Raw genomic sequence first — 26,730 nt, forward strand, 5'->3', positions numbered from 1 at the left:
TGATCTGAGACAGACCCTAATCAAAACTATACTTATGCAATTTCCCAGTCTTATCCTTTTCACCACTTTCAATATAATGTAAGGTTTAATTTGAATGGAAATATGGTTATGTGGCTTAATATGTTGGACTGAAGCAGGGGGTCACGAGCACTGGGTCTAATTCTGCTTGCTGAATTAGTCTCTTCTTTGGAATCAGAGCAAGGGCAGAGCTACAACGCAGGAATGTTCCAAGGATTAACCAAGACAAATGCCTTTTAATGAATGTCACATGTGCGATTACTAACTTGACAGGATAGTACCAACAGAAAGAGAGAGTAAATTTTCCATAACACAAAAGGGCTATCATTTCCTTTGCTTTTTATCACTTGTGCTTCTATTATATTTCTTTAACAAGACTTATATTTCCTATCAACTTTCAAAATGTGACATCATAATGTATTTTGGTTCAAAAGACAGCAAATAATCTCCACGGAGCAGAATAACTTTTTGCCAATTTTAGAAGTTAATCAAAATATATAAACACTTCTGTTAACATTGGGTCAAAAACATTATTGATTAAATAACTGCTTAAAACCATCATCTTTCTATTTATATCTGCAGATTAATTTATTCTTCAAACAGAATATGAACAATCAGAGGCTATGAAATTGTTTTATTTTTACAAATCTGTACTTACGAGAGAAATGATATAAAAGTATACCATGAAATGAGTAAAAAGTACTAGGTTATAGGTTTTTAAGTGAAGAGAGCAAAATACAAAATAATATGTACACTACATCTATACTATATAAAATAGTGAACTGTAGTTGTAAAAGTTAACAAACTAGTTGTATCTATATGATGGAAATATCAATATTTTAAGAAATGTATCTAGTATTTCTACATAATCTTTCAGATTAAAATAAAACATTTCCCCAAAAGGCACACACAAATTGCATGTTCATAATTTCATTGAGATGCCCACAGACAAAATACATATAATGCAGTCGCTGGGGCTTGAACTTTGCCAAGGTCCAAATATTCTAACCCAAAATTAATTCAGGAAGGATTTAATCCCCACTCATACAGTCTCCTGCCATCAGTCTGTCACTGTTTAGGACCATGTGATAGTCATCTGGATTGTTTAGAGCTGGTGTGAAAAATTCCTAACTAGGACCCAGGCAGAAAAAGAAGTTAGGCTTCCTGCTTGTGTCCAAATGCAAACCAGAGACCTATAAACATTGAACTTTGAACAGTATCTATTTCCAAAGCATTTAATGGGTCTGTGAACTTAATATTTCTCAGAGAAACAAAGCAGTCTTCAATTTGTTCAAAATTTGAAAGAATATGTGATTTCAAAAAGGTCTTCAAAATGTGTTTTTAGTAAGTTCTATGGGAGAGGAGTCTCAGTTTTAAATAGCATACACAGGGTCATCTTTTCAAATAAGGTATTCTAGGGGCCTCCCTGGTGGTGCAAGGGGTTAAGATGCAATCTATGAAGCTGACCACAGTCACGGGAGCACAAGTTTGATCCCAGGCCAGGGAGCTACCCCCATGGTGCAGCAGACCTCTCCTGATTTGCCCACTGCTCCCCTCAGCAGTGTATTTCAGTAGCTCTGCCTGTTCTGTTTCCTGCTCTGTCTTTGATGAGTTCTCTCACCCCCCCTCAACCTCTGGCCTGTACCCCAGTTCTTGCATGCATAAATAAATAAATCTTTAAAAAAAACCTCAAATAAGGTATTCCATGTCTGAGGGCAATAGAAATTTCCAATTTCCTGTGTATGGAGTCTCTATGAACTAAAACAAAGCAATGCAGGTTATTTTCACAATGGGGGGATTTACAAGACATTTCCAAATGCATTTATGGTATTTCTTTCAAGGAACTGGTATGTAACAAGCAGAAAAATAAAAACATTTGGGTGAGCACTTTGGCTTTGATTAGAGTGATCAGCTTTGGAAAATAATTTGATTTCACATCAAGAGCTCAGCTTCAGCTGAGAGGTAATCTCTCATTCATTTTAAACCTCCTTAAACCATCAATTAGCCTTCACAATAAAAAAAGTAAATAAAAACATAGCAGATGAATTGGTGAATGCTTCTTCCACTACTGAAATGAGCCAAAGAGAACACAGAGCCTTGATCTGGTTTCTCAGAGGACTTAGATTTAAGTTCAAAGAAAGGGTCTTTGGACTGGAAACAATGTGGTAGGCACTTGTGTCTCAGCTTCCCTCCAGCATTAACCTACATTTTCTGAACAGCATAGTAAATTGAGGTTAAAAACTTGTTCAAGAGGTTGAAATAATACTCTGTTACGTGCGTCTTTAAAAATGTTCATCTTTCCAATATAAAATTAAATGTAAATTACATATTCTTTTTCTATTTAAAAAAAAAGAGCCCATATAAACAAACTGACCTCCAAAGAAACCTTCAGAGTACTAGATAAGAATTAGCAATAGAATAGGAAGGTATTTTGAATCATAAGACTTCCCTACCTACAGACAAAGAACTGTAGCCATGAAAGTGATCACATAATCTTTGATTTTCCTTCCTTTTCTCTTTCCCTCCCTCCCTCCCTCTCTCCCTCCATTCCTTTCTTTGTTCCTTCCTTCTTTTCTCCCTCATTCCTTCCTTTAGGTCAAAATCAGATTTACTGTGCAGTTTGCCTTGGGTCCTACACTAAGAGCCCTACAAATTAAATTCCTACTTGAACATAATAAAACAAATCTTCCTCAAATTTGGAAATGGAAGACAGTTTCATTCCAGAATGGTGCAAGAGGGACTCTGGGCATAGCTTAATGATCTTTCCTTTGAGATTCCTCCCCATCTTTGAAGCCTTTGCAAGAGTTCCTGAGTCCAAGAGGAGGTTGCTGCAGGCCTGCCCCTCTCTCTTCAGCCCCAAACCCTGCTCCTGGGGCAACTAGTAATCTCCTGTGAAAATCTGGGCATGTCAGCAAGTTGAATGTCTCTGAAGAGGTTTACTCAGTAAGAAACGTCAGCCAGCTGCACACGCAGCTGTGAGTGTGACCAACTGCTGAGAAACATGTGGAAGTGGAGCAAGGGAGAGTGGGTCAGTCATTCACCTGTACGGAGACGCTGTCCCCCAGGAGAGATAATCAGTGGGTCTTGGAGCCGGACGAGGTACGATGGGCTGCTCCACAGCAGTCACATCTCCTGAGTAGGATTTGAGGAGGGAAGCGTTTTTATTGGCCAGCATGGCTCGCTCATTCCTGCGGAACTTGGCTCTTCGGTTCTGGAACCACACCTAGAAGGTGGTAGGGAGGCCAGAAGGGCATGAGGAGGGAAAGGAAAACAAAGAAGAGCAGGTTATATGAGTGAAGGTCTGGTGGAATTATAATGCCATCCCAAGGAAGACAGTAGAGATGTATTGAATTGCTTCCAGAAAAAGAGAAGTATGCTCTATCCTTTCCCGGTAGGCTATGATAAAGGCTGTGAAGGCTGACAACTCGCACAAAAAGACGATGAAGCACTTCCAGTCAGCATGCCGCCAGAGGTAGGACCCATGACTGACCCCTCGGAGAGCAAGCAATGGGTTGCTGGATCACTTGTACCTCATGCACTGGTCCGTTACTTCATTCTTCCCAGACTACAAGTATATTCAGCATTTTCCCACCTATGAGCATTCCCACCAAGAGTTCCCTCTGCCTGTGGCTGTTTTCCTCTCTGGTCATGTGTCAACAGATGTGTTTTTCAAGATTCAACATTAACATCACCTCCTTTGTATAATAGTGTAGTGGAAAGAATATCACTTTAGTGTCTCACGGAGTTGAATTAAAAATACTGACTCCACTACTTTAAAGATTTGTCCTTGCATAGTGATTTAATTTCTCTGATTCTTTGTCTCCCAACCAGATGGAGATAATACCTACTCACAGGATTTTTATGAGAATTGTTACTGAAAAGGTGCTTAATAAATGTTACTTCTCTCTCTTTTTCCTTAGGCAGACTTGATCATTCCTTCCTCTAGTCGATCATGAATTCTCATAGGAATCATCTAACTCTTTTGGACTTATTCAGTCCAAAACAGGCCTAAGAGTATAGCGAGCACCTGATACATGGGGGGGGGGGATTAATTTTTGCAAAGATGAGTTAATGATTTCCAGTTAAGAGGTTATCACAGTCTAGTTGAGAAAGTTGGCTCCTCTATTGGTCAATATAGCACATGTCATGCCATTACAAATGCAATATATAAAAAAGGCAGGGTCTAGATTGGAGTGGTTCACACTAGGGTAGGGAAGACTTCTTGAAGAAAGAAAAAAGTTATGATAGAAGAGGTCTGCTTTGTTCTGCTCATGGAGAAAATGGTCCCACCTCTGAAAGCCATGAGAACACATCAGGGTGAGAATGGAAGAAGATAAAACAGTTGAGCATAGGAGAAAAACATTTGCTTATTGCTGTGATGGGCCACAATAACTCCCAAACACCAAATGACTCTTCTATATCTGTTTGTTTGTTTTTTTTTATAATTTCCATCATTACCTGTCCAAATTTACTTAATTATAGGTCAGATCACCAAGGCAAAGGTGACACTTTCAGGTACTGGGAGTTATTGGTCTAAAATTACTTATTCATCAGACCACTGTGGACCAATCCTGGGGAATAAAAGATAAGAGATTTTGAAGGAATGAGGAAGAGATCTGAGGGTAGAAATAGGGAGTGTGCTTGCAGCACTGTGCTATGGTGATGGCCCAGGGAGAGGATGTGGGGAGGCAAACCTGAGTAGTCTGCTTTGGTGGCAGGATGGAGAGAACAAAACTAGGTTTGTCCCCATGAATCACCGTCACGTGAGTCTGGAGGAAATGTCAAGCTCACACTTAGTTTCTCCTAACCTATCCTCAGGGCCAGCAAAAGACCCAGACAACTTTCCCCTTTTGTCATTGAAATTATTTTCCTTTTCTCCTGGGGAGCAATTCTAATAAGTTCCCTGTCTCCTCATGGAAGCAGTTTCTTTTCAGGCTGAAGAAGCCTCCAGATTTTCTCCCTCAATTCAGCAAGAGTCTCTTACAGTGTTCTGTGTTTCTTGGCATTGTAAGTTCTACCCTCAACGTCCTTTGGTTCTGGCTCAAGTCCCTGTCAGTCAAAAGGGTTATCATTTGCAGAAAGAAGTCCTGAAGGGAGTTAAACACAGATATACAAATGATGATTTCTTCCGCAAGGCAAGACACTACCATGAAAGTAGCAGTCTATCACTGGCCATATGGAAAACCATAAGAGATTGACTTGGAGCAAAGACAGCAAAGCAGTATTTGAAAGAGCATTTAGTCAGGGGACTTATTTATTCAAATTACTTCATCTTGAATCTCCATATCAGTGTTCAAATCCTAGTTCAGCCACTTCCTGACTGCGTGATATGGAGCAAATTACTTTAACCTCCCTTTGGATCACTTTGCTCATCTGCAAGATGAAGAATGGTATCCACTTATTGACTTGAATAGGTTCAAATTCAATGTTGACCTTAAGTTGGCCATTCAAATGTTCAGCTGGACAATGTTTAACATGAATGTAGAAGGGCAGAAAACAGTGAAGAGGAGTAAGACCTGTAGTGGGGAAAGTCTATCCTACCTGTTGACATCCAATTTAATTTTTAAAAATACTATGCTGCCTGAAGAAACACAGATACGAATTTTGTCCTCATGCTGTCCATTTGTAACTTTTAGTAGTCTCACCTCCAGCTTGAGATCAACAATTTGTCTTTAGTGTTCAGAGATGAAGGGAGGAATACTTCAGTTACCTGCACTCTGGCTTCTGTGAGGTTCACCCGGCGGGCGAGGTCTTCTCGCACAAAAGCATCCGGGTAGTGTGTCCTCTCAAAGACACGCTCCAAAGCCTGTAGCTGGCTGCTGTTGAAAGTTGTCCTGTTCCTCCGCTGCTTTCTCTTCTTCTTTTCCTCTGAGTTCAACTGATCATCTGGCAGAGAAGTAATTGATAAGGAGTCAAAGTCACTTTGGGGGAGGGGATCCCAATGTATAGCTCTTTATTGATAGCTACAGTAAATTATTGTTTCATTTGCACATTTCTTTAGCAAGTAGTGGGGCCAGTGTCACCTTCAGTGTGTGAACGTGGGCACATGGGTACGCACAAGCACTCCCAGCAATTCTGAAGCTTGGTTGTTGCTTCTAAATCTGGGAGCAGACCTACCATTTTAGAGGAATATTTCTTGTGTTGAAGACGTTTTGTCAGAGGGCCAGAGGAAAATCCCACTCCTACCCATGTTCTCTAGAAATGTGGGAAGAAATTAGATTGGTTTGGACCTTCTTTGTCTTAGATGATAATATGTTCATTTGTATAGTTTCATAACCAAGGAGACCAATTACGTCCCTGGTTCCTTCTCTTCAACATACTCACATGAACACAGATGCAGAGTTTTAGAGGACAAAGTGTGTTCAAACAGAATTAGAGGGAATTCTGTTTTACCATGCATCCTCCTGTATTTGCTCAAGACTGCATGCTGTTGCCAACACAGGCTTCAGGGGTCTCAGTCTAGATGAGGGTTCATAGTGATAGCTCTATCATTACAGGGACTCAACCTATAAGAACTCAGAACAGGGAATGATATTAAAATACCTTTGAAACTGTTTCACCCACAAGTGTGATCTAGGACCATGAGATCCTAGGACCTTTGGAGAATCATGACTCCAAGTCTTCACCTGTCAGTTACTTAGTTTTTTCTGGGTCCCCTCAAAGCACCTTGGCAATCTGATCATCGAAACTGCTGCTGGCAGTCAGAATAGTATAACCTTGCTCCCCCTATTCAACTCAGGCAGGAATGATGGATGTGTGAAACTGAGAGCAATACCAGCTGTGCTAACACCACCAACAAGCCATCGCCTTGAGGCCTGAGCCCCTGCAGAGCCTGTGCAGTATTCAGAGATTTACAGCACCACATTGCTGAGGCCCAAGTGACTTGCTCAGCCTGATAAACTAGACTTAAATGCCCAGTGACTTCTCTCCAAAAAGGCCCAATCTGGAGAAGGTTATGAAGAGTGAGAGTAAGGATGGAGAGAAAGGGGACCTTGGCCACTTACTTTACATTCATCAGAAAGAAGCTCTTAGACATTTTCTCCAACATGTGAAATTTCATCCTGTCTCATTATAAACACACGATACACTCAACTGAAATTCTCATATGAATTATGATGTCCTAAGACTAATGCTCACCTATCTGAGCATTGCTAGTATACCTATCACAAGTAGGACTATGTCCTGAGGGCATATTCTAGATTTGGGTATAGACTACAGAGTAGCTTCAACCCAGGAGCTCCTAACCCAGATTTCTCGGAACTCTCCAACAGAGGTCTCTGAGTCTTTTTGATCAGAGACCTGTTCTTCCTGAGTACTGCCTCACCAGGCATCCCCTGGAGTTTAGGATAGAGACTGTACATTCCTCTTGGTATTTAGAGCACCAAGATAGTACAAGTGCTAGTGAAATTTGTGTTCAGACAAGAAAAATTTGTTTTCTTATCTTTAGAACACTGCTTCTGTCCGAAAAAAAAAAAAAAATCATATGACCTCAACCACCTCCAGCCAAGAAGCTGTTGATACTCATTCTCTCTGCTTCATGCTTGGGCTCAGCTGGACCTGGTCTCTGTTTTTTTGCACTTGTGGGACCTTAACTGGGATCTCTGCTTTGAAGGCTCTTATGTGACAGTCTTGATAAAATTGTCAGGTCAATGGCATTTGAGTAAAGAATCAATTGAATCATCATGATTTCTGTGATCTATCGAGGCCTGAAATATTTCAACCAATATCCATGGGTATACCCAGGTTTATCTATTAGCAAAATGAGTTTACAATAATACCATGACCAGAATTCAAGCACCTAAGAACAAATACATTTCAGAAGTTGCCTTGCAATTTTAGAATCCTTTCTTAAACTACAAATGGAGGCATTCCTGTTGGTCCCACTCTCTTTCCCAGATTTTTTTGTCTACATTTCTCTTGCATTTCAGGGCTCTCTAGATCTTCCAGACCTGTCCAACAGCACCCTAATTTTAATTTAAATCTGCTGTTAAGCAGAAATCTGCAAAAAGTCCTTAGCTCCCATTCCTACCCCACACTGAGACCACTTAGATGGGTCCTAGGCTTTTTTTTTTAAAATCATATGAAGGAAATCCCTTATTTAGCCAATCCATGATTTATATTCTTTCCTCAAAGAAAATTCTTTCACAGGTATAACCACCAATTCTAAAACCTTTACACTGTTTCATAAGTTCTTCTTTTCTTGTGCTGCTAAACTGTGATCAAGAATACTTTTTTCCTTAATACTACAATACAACCTGCTATATAATCTCTTGGTAGTTCTTTGAAATCTTGTATTCTTCATTCAAATTCCACTGACAGTCCACCATAAACTACCAACTCCCCCGACGTGGGAGAAAGGGAAATGGAGAATTATAGTTTATGTCAGAGAATAAATAGCTATGAGGACCTGAAACAATTTCAGCAGAAGTTTCCCGGTGAATGTCTTGTTGTTTTTAACAAATGAAAACACCCGTCCAGATCATGTTGAAGGTGAGAAAAGACACACAAATAACAGGGGTTCAAGGAGTCTGGGTCTGGCAAATGTCCTTCCAAGTGCGAGTCTAATAGAAAGAGACAATGAGTGGGCAACAGAGACAGCAGGAGCGGCAGCCCTTAGCCTGTCTGTCTTTGCTCACTAGTCACAATCCAGGAGCTCCCTGCTCCCCTCCTAAGACACAGAAAAGCAAGACCCCTCACAGTTTCTTCAGCAGCATGAGAGAAAATGTAAAAACAATAGAGGTTTACAAACATGGGGCATTTGAAGGACTTGTGATAATCACTTTTATCAGATTCTGAATTGCAGTTGAATACAGGGGAGAGCAAACAGTACATTCTTATCATAGCAGGATGATTTTCTTTCTTGTAAAAAATATACTTTTAGTGAAGATTGATTTTGATAAATGCTGCCAAAGAAACTCATATCCAATCAGACATGAGAGATCATCTTGCCCTTGGGAGTCCTCACATGGGTAGGATTCACCAAACTGCAGAATGACCATGGGCAACATGGATGCATTTTGATCAAAATTATGTTTCTCCCCAAGGTGTTCATGGACTTTTGGGGTGGTTTTGTGTATTTTGTGTATGTTAGAAATGATTGAACAAATTTCAAGTACGCAGTATTGCCATGCTTTCCAATAAAAATAAGCCAAATGACCTCACCAGCAGGTGCCTTTTCACTTGGAATCATGAGTCACAAAATACTGGCACCAAATGAAAAGACAGAAACTGTCTAATTCAACCTCTTATTTTAGAGATGACAAAAAAATGAGGCCTAGAAGTTAGTAATTGCCCCAAGTCACAATACAAGCTGTGCCTGAGCCAGAGCTAGGAGTCAGGACTATATTCTACTCCACATTCAAGTGCAACGTATGTGCTGTTCAAGAGGAGAGATGAGGCATCAGAGACATAAATAAAAACTATGTACTCAGGAAAATATGCATGGGAAAGACAGATTTTTCATACTAACTATTTAAAGAGAATCGAAGAAAGAGGGTCCATGTGTACCCCATGCTGTCATTCCTGCCTGACTAGCGATTAAAATGCACCATTCTCATCTAGAGTAACTAGTTCAACCCAGATGTTCTTGATTTTTGCTTTTCCATGTGAGACCTCGCTTCATCAGTTAAATTTGTGCTGGGTTATTTTAGCATAGCACTTTACCCCCACTGTCCATCCCCTCCCCTTATCTATATTGGCAGTTTTCTTTTATTTCAGGACACAATCCAGAATCGTTTCCCATGATATCTCAAATTTTACCTCCTCTGTAACATTTTGCTTCCATGGAGGTCCAAAGCACTGTTCCATAACAATGTCTCTATTTTCTAAATCTTGTATGTTTTTAAGTACATAATAAAATACTTTTCAATAAATACGAATCAGTTATTTCTATGTAAATGTTTTCCTACAGAAAGACACAGGGTCTCTTGGTTTTGTATGTATATACATGTTATATGTAACACTGTTACCAATTGTCCAATAATGTTTCAAAGAGGTAAGTAGTATAGTAATCTAGAAGCAATCTCAGAAATCTGTAGCTTGAATAGGCTGAGTATTTTCCAAATTCCAACTATGATTTCTAATAGTGTGTAGCAAATAATTAGTTTAATATAGACTTTAGTTTTTGGATTTTACCTGTGGACTCCAGGAAATTCTTAATGATGTTTCTTTTTCAAATAGGCTAGCCCTCAGATTTAGAGATGAGGGAAGTTGTGTGGTTCTGATTCCTTTGCAAATGTAGGAACTAGTCCTTTATGTTTATTCCTTACTAATGAAACAGCTCCAAGACAAAAAAAAATTGATGACTTAAACAAATGGGACAGAACACACATAAGAACGAGATGCTGAAGAGAACGGTCTATCTAGTGTGGTTTGATGTTACAATATATCCAAACACTTCTCTGGGAAAGAAAACCCTGAACAGTAAGTGCGACACCCCCTGTGCATTCAAATGCCAGTTAAAGAGAAAGAGAATAATAGCCTATCAGTGGCTCTATCTTGAAATTCATACTGGACTCCATATGTGTCTGCCAAAGCTGCAATGAAGGATGGGCAAGGATGCTGTGAGGAGCCATCATCATGTGTGAGGACCAGGCAACACGCCTTAGATCCCTGCTTGCTAAGGCCTCGCCCACACCACAAAGACTTCTGCTAACTCCCAAAGTCCCTGACCCCAATCTTCTTTACTACACCTGTGGGAAGAAGTTTGGAGATTCCAAATAGATGGTCAGCCAAATGTAATTTAAAGGTACAGCAAAAACATATTTTAGGAATAAAATCTGAAGAAAAATATGTTTCATATGTCTGAGTCACATCAATTTGGGAAGAAATCTGATGCAAGAAGATAAAATGCCAGCTTCAGTAGCAGAAACCAACCACCACATCAAAGTTTGTCATCTGCCTTTTGGTTGAAAACATGGCAGGCAATCGGATCTAAAGTGTAGCCCGCTGATCATTTTATGGGCATTGAAGAATGTTTTCAAAGGAACTTAAATTGCACAACAGCTACTTACTTTAATGGGATTTGTGTGGTTCAGGCCCTATAACCTTTGGAAAATTGAAGGGAAGTATAATTGCAAAAGCCACTAAAAACTGTTTAGCTTTTATTGCGAGACCTATGAAAAGCAGTGAGATGCCCCTATGGCATTCATTTGAGTGTCTTTGGTTACACGAAACTCCAACTGTAATTAGGGCAGCCTCCTTCTAATATGAGCCCTGATAAATGGTACATGGGTCACTTAACTGGATGCCTGTTGCAGTGTAGACTAAGCTTAGCCCATCACGATGACCAAAGCCAACTTTAGCAGCACATCCTCCCCTTCTCACTAGCATATCTGCAATCTTCTGCCACCCAATCCCAGCACTCATCCAGAGCGACCGCTCTCCACCAATACGGACACTCAACTGCACAGCTATTGCTCGATGTTGTGTTCATTTGTCACATTACAGCTGCCAGATCCTGAACTTTGCAGAATGGTCGTTGATGTGTGTATTATTTTCCATTACTGGCAAATCAACATCGACATTGTTGATTTAGTTAGTATCAATCTAAACCTTAGAAGACAGCATTAGAAACACTTTAATTGTAATTTGGAGACATGTTCCTTTGAGAATAAATACTCCAAAAAATGTGAAATTACGTTATTTTGACAAAAAGATGAGATAGTGGCTCGGGCTAAAACTACAGCAGGTTTAACTGGCGGGTGCTGAAAATTAAGCTCTTTTGGCATTGCTAAGCCTCCAATGAGATAGAAAACACTGAGAAATAGGAGGTATCAGAGAGGGGTTTCCACTGCTTTTGACTTCACCTCATGTATTCCTTGTACATCTCTAGGACTAATATGTTGCCATAGAACCAGAAACATTCACAACCCATATGACCTTCTCTGATTTAACTCTCTCCGAAAGCATTTTTCTTAAGCATTCTGAATCAGAACCCAAAGACATCTAACAGAAGGCAAGCCAGCCCGTGTACTCCTACATTGGAGCTCTGGCTTCCTTCTGGAGGCCTATTGATACCCCCTCCCCCACCTTGCTGACTTGTTCCTTAGGTTATAATTTCAGAGTACAGAGTTTACATTTTTATTGGTTTTGAGTTCCTATCAATGCCCAGTGAATACAAATTAGTAATCATATTCATCAATTCAAATTCTTATCGTGGATGTTCAGTCACTCCCAGTGTCTCCACGGAAGAATCACTTGTTATTTTTCAATTCATTTCAGGCTGTCAAAAAAAGTAGAAAATAATCTTTTAATCAGACCCAGCTAAACAATAATGTGGGAGGGGGCCTCCCCTGTGGCACAGCGGTTGAGCACTGGGTTGCGAAGCTGCCCGCAGCCTCTGCAGGGCCAGTTCGATCCCCGGCCACTGGGCGAGGGTCCCACATGGCCTGCAGACCTCTCCTGCCGCCCGCTGCTCCCCTCAGCAGTGTACTTCATCAGTCTGCCAGTTCTGCTCCCTTTCTGGCTCTGGTGAATTCTCTCACCCTCCCGCGCGTTTGACTGTACCCCAGTGCTTGTATTAATAAATAAATAAATCTTTAAAAAAAAAAACAATAATGTGGGAGGGATTGCGCTGCAGTGATGGGGAAGTTAACTGGCTTGTACATCAAAAAGACTGTAGGGCCTCCCTGGTGGCGCAAGGGCTTAAGCAATATGCAGCCTCTGCAGCACGAGTTCAATCCCCGGCTGGCCAGGGAGCAACCCACATGGTGACAGACCTCTCCTGTTTCACCCGCTGCTCCCTTCAGCAGTGTATTTCAGTCAGTCTGCCTATTCTGTTCCCCACTCTGTCTCTGGTGAGTCCTCTGACTTCCCTGCATCTCTGACCTATACCCCAACTATGATATGCATAAATAAATAAACCTTTTTTTTTTAAAAAGACTGTAGAATCTGCCACTTACTAGTTGTGTGGCTTTGGGCAAGATGACTCTGAGTCTCGTTTCCAAAACAATGCAATGGGAGGAAGACTCCCTTGTTACAAGGTTCAAAGTTTAACCCCGCAGGCATACAGTCTGGAGCAGTAGGCATCTGGTAGGTAAGTGGCAGATTTTCTAGCTACCACTGCTCCGGCAATTTCTTCTTGAAATAGACAAGTCAAAATGCTTGCTGTTGCTCCTTTTCACCTTCTGTTTGTTGTTGGTGTATGGCATTCAGAGAAATTAAGAATACCATTCTAATGTGTTCATATGTCAGTTAGGTTCGAGGGAGAACATGATTGAGACCTAGGAAGCATGAGAAATGAACAAAAGTTATAAAATTCACAAAAACTGAGACCCGGTGGTAGTCTCAAAACTGTAGAAGGAAATGATTCATAGAAATTTGTCTGAAAACCACCATTTGGGTTAGTTTTCTCCTGCTAGTCATTCCTGTCTTCCTAACAAGATGATAGTCCTTTCTAAATTCAAATTTTGAAAAGAAATTATTAGGAAAGTCAGCAGATCGTAGCACTCAAAACAGATCAGCATTATTATAAATGCATATCTACTGAAACATATGAAATGTTATAATGCCATGTCACTACAATAAAAAATATATATTTTAAAAAGACAGATAAGCAATTGGTACATTTAACAAGTAACTTCACTAGCAATGAAGTTTTTTTTATATAAAAAGGGCAGGAAAAAGGAAAAGGAAGGCCAGGGGCTGAAGCCAGGCTATGAAAATTCAATTATTTCCCAGTCTATTTGCCTTGGGTTGACTAATTTGGTTGCCACATGTCTAAAAACACAAAAGTTAGGTCATATTACTCAATATTTATTCAGTGACTTTTTTCTAAATGTTTGAGCACTTTGGTAAAGTCTAAAGGGAAAAAAGAAATGAAGGAAAGCAAAGTTCTGGGAAAAGAGCAAGTTCTAACTAAGATTGTAAAAGCTTTCTAAACTTGCAATATTCCAGGTGTGTGGTCTCCTTGGAAGTGCCTGGTATTTGACTAGGATTACAAACAGAGCTCTTGATGAGCCATACCCTCCTGCCTTCTTCTGGTAGGCTTATTTCCTTTGTAGTGAGACTGTTGTCATTTTGTAAAAGACACAACATCAATCTTGACATGAGCAGTTGAAATTTGGTGTCTTCATAGGAGGCAACTGTGATAAGTCATTTTTTAATGATTTTTTTTTGGCAATAAATTTTAATGTCCTAAAGAAAAATCTCATAAAATTAAGTTTTAAAAACACAACTGAATGCAAATAGCCAGGAAGGAGCTGTATGTGATTAATTAGTGAGCTCAAGTCTTGAAAGGATAGTAATGATGGAGGAAGGCTCTCTCACTTGGATAAAAAAACAATTATGAGGCATTTGAACACTTGAGAATAGAATGACAGTGCTTCTTTATACTTTCATTTCAGGTTGAAAGGACAAAATACCTAGAGCAGAGGAAGACAGAGATCAGAGAATTAACTTTTTTTCCAATGATAGATGGAAGCAAGGGTAATTCTATAACACTATCCAGAGTAAATGAAATTAACAACTCTCTCAGGTATTACCCTGATCTTTGACACCAAACTAAAATGAAGACTGACCAGTCTGAAATGGCCAACAACAAGGAGCCTGATAATGTTAAATAATGTTTAGGTGAAAGGTAATGAGAATTCTTTTAGGAATTAGAAGATCCAAGGTGCAGACAATGGCTTAAGACTTGTTAATTTTCTTTTGAGGAATGTTAAAAGTAGTCCTCACATTATTACATCTCTGTGTTTCAGCTTTCCTATCTGTAAAATGGGTTGTTTTAAGATATGAATGATGTCTGCTTTAAAAACTTAACAACTAGGTATATGTATTTCCTTTTTTTAAAAGATTTATTTATTTATGTATACAAGAACTGGGGTACAGGCCAGAGATGCAGAGGGGTGAGAGGATTCACCAGAGACAGAGTAGGGAGCAGAATAGGCAGACTGACTGAAACACACTGCTGAGGGGAACAGCGGTGAAGACAGGAGAGGTCTGCTGAGCCATGTGGGTAGCTCCCTGGCCAGCCAGGGATCGAATTAATGCTTCAGAGGCTGCAGAAGCTGCAACAGCTTCACAGTGCTGTGCTCAACCCCTTGCATTACCAGGGAGGCCCTATGCATTTCTTTACATTTTGTTTTACATTGCATTATGGGGCAATTGTGGAAAGGGCTTTAGACTGCCCATCAGGAGATCCAGATTTTAATTCAGCTGGATTGCTGACCAAATCTGTGGTAGTAGACCACAGTGGCCTTGCTGGCAAATTTATAGGTTGGACTAGGAGACTAAGAGCTTTCAAAATCCATTGTGGGTTTTAGGGTGGTTTTTGTATTTTCAGTACCTAGCCCAGTAGAAAGCTTTCAATAATTATTTGTTTAAGACAATGACTGAATCATATCTTCTTGTGGTTTTCCATTGTTTTAGTTTGTTTTTTGTTTTAGAAAACCTTTGGCTCAGTGATACATTGGATGAGGACTGTGCTGCAATTATCCATGCCTGGAAGAAGTTTAGAGGACTAACATGATCCTCCATGCCTAGGGCACACTTCAGAGATACGTCTCCAAGTGGAAAATAATGTGAGTTTATATTTTAAAAGAAATGAATTCACCTATAACCACAGTCTGGAAAAATAAGAAACCTGAAATATTTCTAAGAGACGGTTTTTCTATCCCTTAAATTTACTAAACAGAAATGAGAAGAACTGCTATTTCTTTCTTTGCCCTGTTGGCCTTGATCTCCTAACCACAAGTTGGGTGAGATTAGTATTGCTCAAAACATGGTCAATCACCTCAGGATAATCTCAAAATTGGAGCCACCAACAATGATCATACTCAGTCTTGACTATCATATCCTTTCACTATCACCTTATTCATTCATTTGAACAAATATATATTCAGGCTTTATAACATGTCAGGCAAGAATATGTTCTGAGAAAAACAGAGACATATTACACATAGTCAGCTTTATAACTGATATGATATGGGGAATCAAGTCTCAAGCATCTGAAAAGTGAAGTAACAATAGTGAAAAGATATCCCAGTAGGACCAGCAAAGGGTGAGGGAGGAAGACAGAGATCCAAAGTGAGGCTATCATATTTGAAGTTCAGTACCCCTCTTTCACTGCATGGTGACACATCCCTTCATTGACTCCACTCCTATTGTGTTGCGTTGGTGACAAAAACATGGTTAACCTGACGTTCATTGATATTCTTCTTTGACCTTGTCTCTCTTTGCCTAACAACACATCCACCTACCCCTCATCCACCAACTCTTTCTATTGATAGCTTCTGCTCCAAGCGTCTGTTTACCTGTCAGCTCTTCACAAGACCCTTCTCTGATTACTAACCAGAAGAAGCCTTCTTATTATTATTTTCCTTCTAGTATCTGAACCACCTATGTTATAATGCTTATCACAACCTGTAATGATTGCTGTGGATTGTCTCCTATACTCAGATATGAGCTTCATGTGGGCAGGAATCTTGTCTGACTTGGTAACTGTATTATCCTGGCATCTAGAATTAAAGACTGGTATACTTTAGGCAATTTTCTTAGAGTGATTGAATGAATCCATCAACTGTGCATAATGGAAATGACTATTCTAAACATCCTGGCCAATTCACACTCAGCTACAAAAGCTGACAGCCCATTTGTAAGTCCTTGCCACACAGATCTTCACATTATGAGGCTTATTACATTCTCTCTAAGGAAGGTAAACTCCAGAAACATGTGTTATCCAGGTTTTTCATGTGCTTCCTCTGTCCATGACTTTGCATATATAATTATCTACCCAATTAGAAGGTATGTCTCGAAAGCAGGTCAAAAATGTGTGTTGAGCAGAGCCCTATACATCTTGGTAGCACTCAATAAATGTTTGATTTTAATAATGATGACACATAGGGGATTATTGACCATTTCAGATGTGACCTAGCATAGTTATTCCTATGTTCCAAAAAATACATGCTTTGCTTTAGATTGTATTCTCTCTAGTTAGTCATTTCTAATCACTGTGTTTTTTGTTCACTTTCACTGGCAAAGGAGCTTGGGCAAAAGTCTGGCTAATTCATCTGCCTGTATACAGGAACATTACTGCCTGTCAACCACACCTAAGCCTTAATTACATGGTGATTTCCTCTCCTGGGATAAGTGAATGTTTTAACTAATATGGAAGCTGATGCACTAAGGTCATATGAAAAAAAAAGCTTTTGGACAAAACACCCTAAATCCATCTTATTCCACTGAATCATGCCCCCTGTTGTTGGCCAGCCCTAAAGAACTCCTTGTTAATAGGTGATTCTGTCTGCCTGGAGTGGAAACCTATGAGTAATCTATGTGTCACTGTGACTCACGTCATGGACACCACTTGAAACTCCCCATCATCTCAAAGTTGGCAAGAAGAATTCATACAGCTCAACTTGTAATGGAAAGAAGCCAGAATGGAGGAAAGACCTAATAACAACTTTTATTGATTAAAAAGGAGATGATAACTAAAAATGGAGGCTAACTCAGGAAAAGAACAAAGACTTTTTAGTAACCATTTCAATCCTTCTTGCTATTTGTTTCCAAGGTGACTCCAATGCCAACAGAGGCATTCTTCCTTCCACATCCTTGAATCTTTTTTCATATTTACCCTACTTTGAGATGTTTTCCAACTTCTAAATTACTTTCATAAAAGGGTTTTTTTTTTTTAAAAAAGATTTATTTATTTATACAAGAACCCGGGTACAGGCCAGATGCAAGGGTTTTGAAAGCAATATGTTAAAACAAGAGGAAGGAAAAACTGAGACAAGGTAGTACTTAATTCCACTACAAATCTGCTTCCCAGTCATTGATAAAACTTCATTTGGCATCTTTCTTACTTTTTCTGGGTTCCTCTACAATTCCAATAAAAATAACAGAACTTAATATTGTGGTTAACTTACTTGGTAGTCAGAATCTTTAAAATAAAGTATCTTAGGAAGATTTTATGATCTCAGGAGACTCACAATTTACATATACTTATTAGTTGAGTAGGTGGGAGAAGGGACTTTGGGTGATAGTAAGGATATTCTAAACTTCAGTCTTAAGATGTTTTATGTAGCCAAAGCTGGTGTTATCTACAAGGAAATATGCTTCTTTCTTGCTTTTCAGATGTGTTTTGGGGATCCCTCCTGTGCTCCCTCACTTTGTTCTATTTGTTTCTTTCTTACACTATGGTTTTTTAAGGGTAGCGGTCCCACCTACCTTGAGAGGATCCTTAAACTTCTTTCTTTACTACAGAAGTTAGTTTGGGTATAAATCTCCTTGACTAGAGGATTGTGATTTGCTTTCATGGAGACTTTCAGTTTCAGTGTTAGTCCCAGCTTTTCCCAGGGCCAAGGAGATACTAGCTTTGCTGGCCACTAAGTCTAGGTAGTCATCAAATGATATTCTTACAGTTAACTCCTTGACTTGAGAGTCTCTGTTTTTTTATGCCAAAATTTATCTCTAATTAGTCATAACCCAGATCAGATTTATGGAGAGTGATGTTAGAAGCTTTTCCACATTTTCAGCAATCCACTATTTATAAAAGTTTTTTCATAGAATTTTATCAGAAAGGCAACTTTACAGAATGATGAGAGGGAGGACTCCAGTGGATTAGAAATCTGACAACCTGGATTCTTGCCCTGTCTGGTCCTAAAAGGTCTTAGGATTTATTTTTCCAGACATGTGAGCTTAAGAATGTAGCTTTGCCAATCTGGGTTTTCATTTCTATTGCTGGCAAACAGGGCATAGCACTAGACTGTTTCTAATATTTCTTCCTGATCTTAACATAAAATTCCTCTTCAAAGACTTGCCCAATGGATAAATTAGTGCTCTCAAATAGGTATATAGTTAAAAAGGAATATATTTATTTACTACTTATCTCCAATTTTAGAATCTACAAATTAATAATATATCTATGAATTGAACTAGAAATTATGTTGTTCTATGTCTCCACATTTCTGTAGTCAAATCTGCAGTGTTTTTGATGTTTTCAATAACATTACTGATACTTTTTGTGGAGGTCAGTGCTATTTCATCATTGCATGGATATTTATTTTTTTTAGATAATTTTTAAAGAAAATGTACAGATTTAGTAGGTATTCAAATGATTGAAAAGAGAGAAAAGATGAAAAACTGTTTTATAAAGTCCAGGAATTTTAAAATAATTTAACATTTAAAGGTGGGAGGACAGACTATTAGACTATTGCCTGGGTGTGTGTGGGTGTGTATCTGAATGGGTGCATGTCTGACTCAGCTCAGAGAATCCTGGATTGAGCACTAACAGTGTTATAAACATGAGTAATAGAAGCAGATCCGATTGCCCACAGTGGAAAGGACTAACCTGTGGCATTGTGAAAGATTTTACTTGTTTGGGCTTTCTGTATAGCCCTCTACAACTGCTAAGACCTATCATCATTACCTAGTCTCATGCCAACTCTATCTGGTAACTCACTTTGACATACTAGTTCTTAGGTACGAGCTCGCAGACAATGGCTGATGTGATATCAGTGCCAGCTGGATTTAGCTGTAAACAACAAAAAAATATTTTAAATAGATATTTCAGATGTTTAAAATCTAAATAAACCAAGACACAGCATGTGAGATTCCAAAAGAAGTCAGTTGCCAAGTTGTGCTGATTGGTACAGCCAAGTACTATATCAATAAGGTCTTAAATTGCTGCATAATGCAGACATGGAGGAAGAATAGGGGCAAATAAAAGGGTGGGATGCATTAAAGAATGAATCACTAGGGATATTTTTCCATTAAAATCTGAGTGTACATTGACACCATCCGACTAGGATCCAAGTAATAAGTGAGCCTTTGGAACCATTTGCAGTATATGTTTCAAAGTCCAGACCAAAGCCAGTAGGTAAGTTTTATGTTTCCCTCTAGAAAAGCAGCTTCTTGTCAGGGCTGGAAAAATAATGTTACAAAAGATCCTGTAACAATAGAATCTAAGCCTGTTAGTTAGATTCCAAGCTGATTCCTCGTCCAAAAAGAGAGCATCCAGAAAAACAATTTATTTCCCAGACTAGGAGAGGATGTACAATATTTAGGATTAAGAAAAAAGTTCCATATATGCAGGGTGCAGATCTGTTGGGGCAAATCTGTCCACTATTACATTTGTTTTAACAAAGACTATCATGAAGTTGAGTTTCTCCAAGATCATCCCTGGTGGGAGGCTCAGAACAGGAGACAGAAAGATGTGTGTGGTTTCCTGAAGTCAGAAATCAGTCAGAAGATGGTTTTCTGAAGTCAATTTTGCTTCTCAAAGTTCCATCAGGAACAGAGGACAGCAGAAAAGGCAAGATCGCATGTCCTAGACATTGACTGTTGCAACCAGTGACAATAAATCAGCTACATCATACGTGTCCTACTTAACCTTTGAATGTGATGAATATTTGCAGCATTTTTTTTTAAATCTCAAGTCAAAAGTTATCCTTTGTCTCGGGATTCCTGAACCCCAGGAAAAGAACCAGAAATCTATGTTACCCATTTTATTCTCAGTGCAGTCATAGAGAACAGAATTCTTTAGAGAAAGACAGTGTAATTGTGTTCATAATTTTTATGGGTTGAGAGATTGCATTTCTATGGTGTCTTTCTTCCAAAGATCATAAAACACTTCACATATGCTATTTCATTTATATTCCAAATGTCTTTATGGTATAGGAAAAGAACATATAATTTGAACAAGAGCTGTATTAATAATTTAATGAAATGTTAGCAAAACTTAGCAAGGTATCACTTACTTAATTTAATATATAGGAAAACCAATATTTAATAATGCAAAGAATAAAAAAATCATCAGTGGGTGAATTCACATTTTCACCTTTAATTAAAAATTTTTGATTGCATTTTCCCACCTTCTCTAGATCACATCAATTATTCTCTTTTCTTAATGCTTACTGTACTAAGAGCTTGATTCAGATTTATGTACTGTCATATTGTCTTCTTTGTTTTCTATCTATTTCAGTTTCACTAGCTGCTCAAAGGGAGACTGATGTGAATTAGAAATGACACTAACTAGAAGACAGTTCTTGAGTGACAGTCCTGCAAATTCACTCAGTCTTCCCATGCTCCAGTTTCTTTTTTTAATTAATTAATTAATATATATTTTACATCATTGTTCAATTTTGTACAATGTTTTCTTTCTCCTCTCAGGCGTAGTACTTGTAAAATTCTCACCACACATTCACCTGTGCACCATCACGATAGTTCCTTATGCTCTTTCCTTCCCTGTTTTAACCTCTCTCCTTCCCCCGCCCCTGCAGAATGTCTCTGATTTATAGTTGCCTGTTAATTTTGTTTTATTTATTTATTATTTTTAATATTATTATTTTCTGATCATTTATTTGGTTCCCTTATATTCCTCCTATAAGTGAAACCATCCAAAGCTCCAGGTTCTTTATTGACAAATGAGGAAAAAAAGTTCTAAAGGATTGTTGAGAGATTTGAATAAAATGATTTTCTAAAAACGCGATCCCTGTAAGTAAGACATTATTATTATAACTGTGAAGGCAGAACAATATTTTGTAGCTTTCTTACATCCTAGGATCTAATATGATGCTGGGTCAGCATTATTTCCCAAGTACTAATAAATAACTTATAATAACAATTACAGAGTTCTTACTATTTGCCAGGGACCACTGTTAAGTGCTTTACCTGGATTATTTCATATTTCACTACCACAAGAGACAATATTATTATCTTCCCCATAGTGCAGATGAAGAAACTGAGGCTAAGAGAGGTTGAGCACCCAGGGCACATGGTTGACTCCTGACTGTCAAGAGCTTGATTAGAGAGTCCAAGTTCTCAAACACTTTACTTGCCTTTCATAGAGCCAGTGATCCTAAAAGAATACAGAAGTTATGCAATTTCCTCCTGAAAAGCTATTAAAAAGTAGAATAAGTGTTAAAAAGCAGACAGGAATTGAGTTTATTTTAATCCAGAAAATGAACTAGATAAATAGACTAACTGCTTGGTATGATTAGGTTGCAATCATGATTTTTATTAGAGGTGTTTAATACAGAGAAACGCTGCTCAGCATTTGATTTGGAAAAAATATTGAGAATTGAAGTTATAGCTTGCAAGATATTTCTATTCTCCCGATCAACTATTTATAAATCTCTCCAAGATTCGTGTGAGCATAAATCCAATTATGCATGAGGCCAATGGGAACAAGATAATTGCGTGGTTCCAGTACCCATCTATTACTCCAAGCATCATAAATCATGGAACTGCCACAGTCTCAGCTTTCTGGAATCCCCAAGTTGTTTGAATTGCTCTGCCATAGCCATTTATGGAAGAGCCATATTATGCTGTCTTTGCCTTAAGTGCTGTCAACAGAAAATTTAAAATTCAAGTGCTTACACTTCAGAGGGTACTCATGTGATAGAAAGATGCTAAATAAGAGGCAGGGAATCAAAATGTGATATGGCTAATGTGAACATGGGCAAGTTCCTCAGTCTAAGGAACTGATGTACCCCCTTGAAAGACTAAGTTGTGTAGTTCTAATTTTAGTCCTTTTGTGATGGAAATTACATTTGTTTACAGAAATGTGGGTCTGCTTTTCACTCACACACACCTCACACATATGCCAAATCCACAGCAGGGAGCCTGACGAATGTGTACTTCTTGAAGAAAACAAATGAAACACTTGGCCTGAGCAGAGATTGAGTTGATCGGAGCCTACAGACTAGACTGAGTTCATGCCCAAGTCCTTAAACCTGGGTATTCAAATTAAGCTGCAATGATGAATTAATTCAGATTCTATATCATGTGCTTTCTTTCTGCTCAAAGTAATATATGTTCAGTGAACAGCTAGTGGTTGGTATGGCCTCCACCCCCACAAGCTCACAGCTGAGTAAGAAACACACGTGCAAATTCAAAAAAGTTAATTAAAATGATGGAGATCATAGGTTGTAAAGTGTCAAGTATAGGACAAAAAAGAGATCAACTGTACCTCCATACATGAGAAAAGACACAGAAAAAGAAAAAGAGAACCTCCCTGGTGGCCTAATGTTAAGTCTCAGAGCTTCCACTGCTATGGCCTGAGTTTAATCCCCACCATGGAGCTGACCCATATGGCGCAGCAGACCTCTCCTGTCTTACCCACTACTCCCCTCAACAGTGTATTTCAGTAGATCTGCTTATTCTGTTCCCCACTGTGTTTCTGGTGAATCCCCCCCCCCCTCACACACACACACACACACACACACACACACACACACACCCTCCCTCGCACCTCTGGCCAGCACCCCAGTTTTTCTACGCTAAATAAATAAAAGCTTTAAAAAAGAGAGAGAGAGAAACGAATTCACAGGATTTTTACAGGAAAAAAATATACTTTAACCAGTGGAAAAAAGACTAAAGGGTGATAAAAATAGTGTTGCTCATTTATAATGGTGGATTTTCACCTCATTTATCCCTCACAACAGACCATGAAGGCGTGTGTCCTTGTCCTAATTTTAGAGTCTCAGAAACCTAGACGTCTCAAGAACATAGGGCTGCTTAGTGACCCAGATTGCCCTATGTTGCAGCAACTGAGCCTTTGGGAGTTTTGAGACGCAGAGAAAAATGAAGCTGCAAGGACAGCAGGCCAACTGGTAGAGAGCCTCTTACTTATATGGAGCATTCAGACATCATCCTTTAGTGCAGGGGAGTCAACAACAGACTTTTCAGCAGATGAGTGGGTGACAGGAGTAGTTCTGCCTTTCAGATGGCTTCCTGGCCATTGCATGGAGCTTCTTTTGGGCAGAGCATGAAACAAACTGGACGCTTTGTAAATTGGGAAAGGTCACTACTAATAATATGGCCCTTTATAATAGCTGTCAGGATCTCAAAGCTTCTTAGCTTCTTAAATGTCCATTATCTACCCTGTCTGGGCCTGTTTTGACTCTCCATCTTGTCTTTCTTTTAATCTTTGAAGTCTATGTGCATCCAAGTTCTAAAAGTGCAAAGTAATTATGGGACAGCTCTGAAGGACTTTCCCAGCAGAAAATGTTATGTACCTCTCTGTTAGGAACATGTGGTGATACCCTGTAAAAGGTCCTATGTTAGGGGAAGTGCCTTCAACATTCTACCTGAGACCACCTCATCTTCCCAGATGGTTCTGAGACTTGGATACACATAGACTTCAAAGATTAAAAGAAAGACAAGATGGAGAGTCAAAACAGGCCCAGACAGGGTTGATAGGATGTTTAAGAAGCTAAGAAGCTTCGAGATCCTGACTATTATAAAGGGCCTATTATTAATATAGTGACCTGCCCAATCTACAAAGCATGCATGCTTGTTTCATACCCCGCCCAAACTATGCTGCCTTTAGATAATGTGATTCATTTAAAAAAATGGAAATTTCCAGAAAACATCACATCAGATATGACCAAAAATTAATCATAGAGTATTTTAAGATTGCTAACTCCACTGGTACATTTAAAATATAATTATGTGTATGCTATGCTAAAACCCTAGAAAGCCACTCATTTGTATTTTGCAGCATGCTGGTACTTCTCAGCATATTTTTGTCTCATTTTTTTTAAGATTTATTTATTTATGCATACAAGAGCTGGGGTTTAGGCCAGAGGTGCGGGAGTGAGGGGATTCACCAGAGACAGAGTGGGAAGCAGAACAGTCAGATTGACTGAAATATACTGCTGAGGGGAGCAGCAGGCGAGAAAGGGGAAGTCTGCTGCACAATGTGGGTCACCTCCCTGGCTAGGGATAGAACTCGTGCTGCAGTAGCTGCGGACTGCTTCATAGTGCTAATGCTTAACCCCTTGCATCACCAGAGAGGCCCTCACTGTCTCATTTTTAAAGGAAGTGACCACAATTCTGATCCTCCTTTTGCACATACATGCACCATTACTTCTGTCCTCTTTGCCATTTTCCAGCCCCTTAAACTTTTCCATCAGTCTTGAAGTGCAAAGACCCCTCAAAATACTCCCTCCCAATCCTGTGGCCTAGATTTCTGTGCACTGACAAGAAAATCACCTTGTTTCCAGCTATCTGTGGGAGCTTTGTGCAAACAAGAGCTCCAGAAGGAAACAAAGAAGTGAGCCACATATCAGAACTCAGAGAATCCCTCACATTTCAAGGAACCAAATATTTGTATCTCTTAAAGCGTTTTGTTAAAAAATAAATGGTAAAAGTAAAGAAGTAAATAAAACAAAAACCTTATGCATGTTTACTAGAGAAACAGAAAAGCTTTTTCCACAAGAAAAGTCCTTTCTGTACTGAAGTTGGCAGCCAGACGGCCTGAGCATTTATCTCCGGCATAGAAAGTGCTCTGTCAGGCAAGCTGTGACTAACAATAAGCTAAAAAACACGCCACAGACTTCCACTGTATTTTATTTGGCAGAGAGGAATTATTCCTCAGCACAAAGTATTTGCAACTGGCATCGGTTAAACAAGAAATTACAACCTTTAAAAGTCCTATTTATCATTAGCTGCAAAAGTGCAGACTTCACCGTCAATTACCCTGACAAAGGATTATAGACCATGAGCCCTGCACACAGGATAACAAATCTTGGCGGCCGGCTGGCCTGATGGAGGAAGGGTTAGAAAGTTATCCAGGAGCCTCTTCTCCAGAGGCCTCCTTGACCCTTCCTAGCCTCCTCTTTCCCCAGCCACAGCCTGACTCTCCCATCTCCAGCAAGCTCTAGCCCTTCACCTCAGCTACCAGAGGCTGGTAGACCAGCAAGCTTTCATATGTGAATCTTGTAATGTCTGTTTAAGATGGAATCATCAGCCACATCAAGTCAGCAGTAACTCTGCTCCAATTCTACACTGAATGTGTTCTGTTGATAAAAATGGAAATTGCAAGATTGATTTCAGAAAGCAGAAGAAATAATATGGTGTTATTCCTCTCAGCTGCTTCATTTAGAAGCTAACTCAGACTCCAAAACACCCTCCCAAGCCCTGAATGGTGCCTATGTCTTCTTGGAAGAAGACTTTTTGGCATTTCACTGAGGCATTAACCCATCTTTAAATGATTTCATTCCTTAAGAACAGAAAAATAAAGAGATGCTTTGTTTTCCAGACTTTAGATTGTTTTATAAATTTTATTCTCAAATGCTTATACAAATGGTAAGACATCTTTCTTAAGAAATGCATGTGTATATCCTTATTTAGCTTTAACTTTCCAAAAGAGTATGAGGTCATTACCAGTGTAATTGTCACCTTGTTGCCAGTTAAATTAGTTTAAACGGCCTTGGAGTTTCTCCCAGAGGCACAAGGTTTAATGATTAATATTATTATTCTCTTCAATATTATTGTTTTTATTGGCTCTATTTATCTGAGTAGATAAACATCAACATTTCATGAAAATAAAGTAAGATAACATAAAATGTGAAATCATTTACATATGGTTTGGTCCATAGTGATGATGATGTTGGTGATGATGTTGATGAAGAGGAGAGGAATATGTAGCATTAAATTCTATTTATAAAGTCTTTTTAATGACATGAAAGGACACTTATGATTCACACATATATGTATATGAATGTGAGCTACACATACAGTATCTTCTCAGCAGCATAAAACAGTGTTCAGGAAAAAAATCTGGATGGAACAAATCAGAATGTTGAGTGTTCACCTCTGAGTGAAACAAGTGTGGGTATTTTTTTCCTTATCTTTTTTTCTAGATTCTTCTCTAATCTTCTATGATGGGCTTGTCTTACATTTATCATGATCATATAAACTTTTTCACTTCTAATATGGTAACACTTTAAGGGAGATAATTGTTCCCATTTCACAATAAAGTAACAA

General features: G+C 39.0%; 1 protein-coding gene across 2 annotated transcripts in view; it reads right to left on the reverse strand.

Moving 5' to 3' along the window:
- PRRX1 (paired related homeobox 1) overlaps positions 1 to 26,730 on the reverse strand; it is a gene marked incomplete at its 3' end in the record, with an annotated part of 67,805 nt that overhangs the window by 6,999 nt on the left and 34,076 nt on the right. For both annotated transcript variants that reach the window (XM_084250855.1, XM_084250856.1), the window contains exons 2-3: positions 5,729 to 5,904; positions 3,060 to 3,241 (exon numbers count right to left, since the gene is read on the reverse strand). In XM_084250855.1, coding sequence (XP_084106981.1) covers positions 3,060 to 3,241; positions 5,729 to 5,904 — 358 coding nt within the window. The remainder of the gene's footprint in view (positions 1 to 3,059; positions 3,242 to 5,728; positions 5,905 to 26,730) is intronic.

This window comes from Talpa europaea (assembly GCF_964194135.1).
Source record: "Talpa europaea genome assembly, chromosome: 12".
Lineage (NCBI taxonomy): Eukaryota > Metazoa > Chordata > Mammalia > Eulipotyphla > Talpidae > Talpa > Talpa europaea.